The sequence below is a fragment of the Chrysochloris asiatica genome, unplaced genomic scaffold (assembly GCF_000296735.1).
Source record: "Chrysochloris asiatica unplaced genomic scaffold, ChrAsi1.0 scaffold00181, whole genome shotgun sequence".
In the NCBI taxonomy this organism is placed as follows: domain Eukaryota; kingdom Metazoa; phylum Chordata; class Mammalia; order Afrosoricida; family Chrysochloridae; genus Chrysochloris; species Chrysochloris asiatica.
The window spans coordinates 2,925,033-2,929,772 of NW_006408699.1; the positions used below are offsets into that span (position 1 = coordinate 2,925,033).

General features: G+C 35.4%; 1 protein-coding gene across 1 annotated transcript in view; it reads left to right on the forward strand.

The window, feature by feature from the left end:
• The window catches only part of CD302 (CD302 molecule), a 50,698-nt gene that overhangs the window by 37,348 nt on the left and 8,610 nt on the right, over positions 1-4,740 (forward strand). Inside the window, exons 4-5 of the mRNA XM_006872026.1 lie at positions 596-769; positions 2,074-2,100. Coding sequence (XP_006872088.1) covers positions 596-769; positions 2,074-2,100 — 201 coding nt within the window. The remainder of the gene's footprint in view (positions 1-595; positions 770-2,073; positions 2,101-4,740) is intronic.

The window sequence follows — 4,740 nt, forward strand, 5'->3', positions numbered from 1 at the left end:
TTATGTAGATGTATTTTATCATCACTGTAGAAAATTGAAAACACATACACAAACATTTTCAAATGAAACAAATAAGGTTACTATTATTAATATTTTAACTCTCTTTTTTTGTTTCTCATGAAAACATATTTTTAAAATATCTTTTGATGATTTACCTGTACATGGAATGTATTGCTTCAATTTAAAGCCTACAAGCAAAATTTGGACAAGACTTTAGTAACTTCTTTCCTTGAAGCCTAGATTTCTTTTTTTGAACACCATTTCCTATTTTCGTAGGAGTCCCTGGGGGAGGTGGGTGCAAACAGTTAATGCACAGGTTGCTGTAAGGTTGGAGGTTTGAGCTCACCTTTCATAGGAGTCCCTGGGGGCGCTGCAAACAGTTAATGCATGGGTTGCTGTAAGGTTGGAGGTTTGAGCTCACCCAAAAGCACCTTTGAAGAAAGTCCTGGCCATTTACTGCTGAAAAAAACAGCCATGGAAACTCTATGGAGTAGAGTTCTACTTTGAGACACAAAGGGTCATCATGAGTCCAAATCAATTCATGGCAACCGGTTTTTATACTGTTATAATGTTGAAAATATTCCTTATCTGACAGATGCATGTTTCAAGTGGTTCGATCAATCAAATATGACATTTGATAAGTGGACAGACCAAGATGATGGTGAAGATATAGTTGACACCTGTGCTTTTCTGCATACCAAGACGGGTGAATGGAAAAAAGGAAATTGTGAAGTTTCTTCTGTAGAAGGAACACTGTGTAAAGCAGCTAGTAAGTATGAAGGTCTTTATCCATTCGAAGAGGGGTGGAGAAAGAAAGGCTGAGATTAGTTTGCCTATTAAATAGAAGTAGATTTTCATCATATATGATAGTTTTTGTTTGTAAGTATCTTTGAAATTGAATATACACTTCTCTTACATTTCAGATTTAGGGTCCGATCAATTGAGTTAGACCTAATCTTATTCTGTCTGCTTATAAGAGGTCAAAATTTTCTTTTGTTCAAGGGAATTGTCATAGTCCCTTGCATGTGACTAGACTGAACAGTGGAAGTGATGAACTACAAAAATCATGTGTGATTCTAGAATTCGAATGATTAGGTGACCTTTTAAGAAAACTAGATTCTATATAAGAGGTAACATCTTTTTTAAAAGACAGTAAAGAGAAAATTGCACTGTTATTTACAATTTATTCTGGATTAAAATCTAAATTTCCATCTGACCAGCCAAAATACTTTTTTTATTTTCTTCAAAAATACTTTTTAAAAGAATAAAATTGTCCTGGCCCACAACAATATTTTGATACTATTGTGGAACACTGCACAGTTTGTATTTTAAATTTTTAGAAAGTAAATGTTTTCTCATTAATGAAAGCTAAAATTTCAAAATAACATTCTAGGATGCTTGGAGTATGACACGAACAACCATTTCCCCATTTTGCATGTTTAGTATTCTAGTCTCCCTCTTCTGTTTCCATGGTAAACCGAAACAACACAACTGACTCTAATTATTTCCTTTCTGAAACAACCAGAGTCACTTGTATTTTTTAGTTTACAGTAAAGCGAAATTATACACAATTTCCCCCTAACAGGGTACTTGAGTACAATCAGTTTTATAGTGGTGGCAGGAACATTTATTTGTTGTAGTTTTTTTCAACTTCCAATATATATTTGATTTTTTTAAAAAATTGGTTCTTCTCATGCACTATACTTCAGGGCACCTAATTTTTAATTAACTATCCATTAAAAACATCAGAAATAGTGAGCAAATCTATATTGAGGATAAGGTCACCGTTTTATAATTTAATATTGCTATTCAACCAGTCCTCTTACTTTCTTCATCTCATCTTTCTTTTTGTTCAGTTCCTTTATTCTTCCTTCAACAACCATGCTAATGCATTGTGAGGTTTCTACTTACTTGTTTAGAAACTAAGTTTTAAACAGATAATGCAGACAGTTGACCAAGCAATAGAAATATGGGTAATATTAAACTTTAAGTATTTAAATGTTTTGAAAGCCTTTAAAGTCCACCTTTTAAAAAATGTACCACATTTTAATTTTATATTCTTTTGTATTTTAGTCCCATATGAAAAGAAATATTTATCAGGTAAGTCATGGTCTTTGCTGTTTTCCACAAGTAAAAATATAAAGATTCAAAAATGTAAATATATTTCAAAAAATTCCTTTTGAATTAATTATATAACAAAGTAGAACAACTTTTATAACAATGTAGAAAGATCTCTTACTTTAGTAATAAGACTGCATTTTGAGTATGGTACTGCAAGTTATATATGAAATGAATTTTTTTTTTTAAAGTGTATTTTTCCCATTGACTTCCATGATCTCTTTTTATGGGAAATAACTATATGTATATGTTAAAAACAAACAAACAAAAAACTGTATCTCACATTTCATGAAACATCTTCCTTTAAGGACTTACCTTACTAAATGCACTTTAAAAAAGGTGTTTAATATATTTGTTGTTGTTGTTGTTAAGTGCCATCGAGTCGGGTCCGACCCATAGCGACCCTGTACAGGGTTTCCGAGGGTGTAAATCTTTACGGGAGTAGAAAGCCTCATCTTTCTCCCGCGGAGCGGCTGGTAGTTTCGAACCGCTGACCTTAAGGTTCGCAGCCCGATTCGTAACCACTACGCTACCAGAGCTCCTTGTTATATTTACATGGTTCAAAAATCAAAACAATGTAAGACAAAGACCTGAAAAGTCTCGCTACCATGCAGCCTTCATATACACTAGTCTCGCTTTCCTCTTACTGGGCGTATCATTGAAATCAGTTTCTAGTTTAGCCTTCTCTAGTGTCTTTTTTGCTAATATAAGCATATATCTATATATCTTATTTAGTCATTTTATTCTAAAGGTCTCCCCATATTGTTACATTTAGATTTTCTATTTTACAACAGTGTACGCTTCCATTATATGGATTGTTGTTATTTTGGTTAACTGTGCTTGAGTTAATTTCTGACTAATGGCAACCCAGTAAAAGGGTTCCCGAAGCCTAAGTTTTCCTAGGGAGTGGAAAGCGTCATCTTTCTCCTGCAGAGCAGCTGATGAGTTCAAACCGATGACCTTGTGGTTCACAGTCCACAGTCCATATGGAGCATCGTGCTCCCATTGTATGGATATACAAATTTACCTAGCTTCAGACCCTACTGGATTACTTCTAAACATTTACTTTTATACATAATGCTGCAATGAGTCACCTTGTATAAATCTGCATGTAGAATGTTGTTGTTAGATGACTTTGAGTTGGTTCACATTCATAAGAACTCTGTGTACAACAGAACGAAACACTGCCCAGTCCTCTGCGATACTCACAATTGTTATGTCTGAGCCCATTGCTGCTGCTGCTGTATCATTCCATGTTGTTGTTGTTGGGGTTCTGTCTCTTTTTCTTTGACCTTCCACTTTAACAAATATAGTGTTCTTCTCGAGGGACTGGTCCCTCCTGAAAACATGTCTAAAAAAATTCACGAAGTTTCTCTATCCTTGCTTCTTAGAAGCATTCAGGCTGTACTTCTTCCAAGACAAATTTGTTTGTTTTTCTGGAAGTCCATGGTATTTTCAATATTCTTCAACACCATAATCCAAATGCATTGATTCTTATATAGTCTTGCTTACATTGTCCACCTTTCACATGCATATGATGCAATTGAAAAGACCATGTCTTGGGGCTTTTCTCCACTTACCATGATGTTATTTCTTGGCCTAGTTCTGAGGATTTTTATTTTCTTTACACTGAATGCAATCCATACTAAGGGCTTTGATCGTCATAATTATTTCAAATTCTCTTGGCTTCTAATAAGCAAGGTTGTGTCATGTGCATATCACGTGTCTTCCTCCAATTCTTATGCCATGCTCTTCTTCATAAAATCCAGCTTTTCAGATTATTTGCTCAGCATGCAAATTGAATAAATATGGTGTAAAGATATACTCTGTCTCACACTTGTCCTGATTTTAAACTGTTTAGTATCCCCTTTTTCTTTGCACAGGTTGCTCATGAGCATAATTAAGTGTTCCGGAATACCCATTTTTCCCAAAGTTATTCATCGTTTGCTATGATCCACACAGTTGAATGCCTTTGCACAGTCAAGAAAGCACAAATAAACATTTTTTTCTGGTGTTCTCTGCTTTTAGACAAGATACAGCTGATGTCAGCAATGATGTCCTTCATTCCACATCCTTTCGTGAATCTGGCTTGAATTTCCAGCAACTCCCTGTTGATGTACTGGTGCAATCACTATCTTCAGCAAAATTTTACTTGTATGTGATACTGCTATTGCTTGATGATTTCCCCATCCTACTAGGTCACCTTTCTTTTGAATGGTCAGAAATATGGATCTCTTCGAATTGGTTGGTCAGGTAGCTGTCTTCCAAATTTGTTGACATAGACGAATGAGCGCCGCCAGCGCTGCATCAGTTTTTGAAACATTTCACTATGCATTCTGTCGATCCCTGGAGGCTTGTTTTTCACCAGTGCCTTCAGTGCAGCGTGGACTTCTTCCTTCAGTACCATCGGTTCTTGATCATATGCTACCTTTTGAAATAGTTGAACATCGACCAACTCTTCTTGGTACAGTGACTCATGAATTCTTTCCATCTTCTTTTGATGCTTTGTGCATCATTCAATATTTTGCCTGTTGTTGTTGTTTAAGTGCCATTGAGTCGATTCCAACCCATAGCAACTCTGTACCTGTTGTTGTTGTTGTCAGGTGCCATCGAGTCAGAACC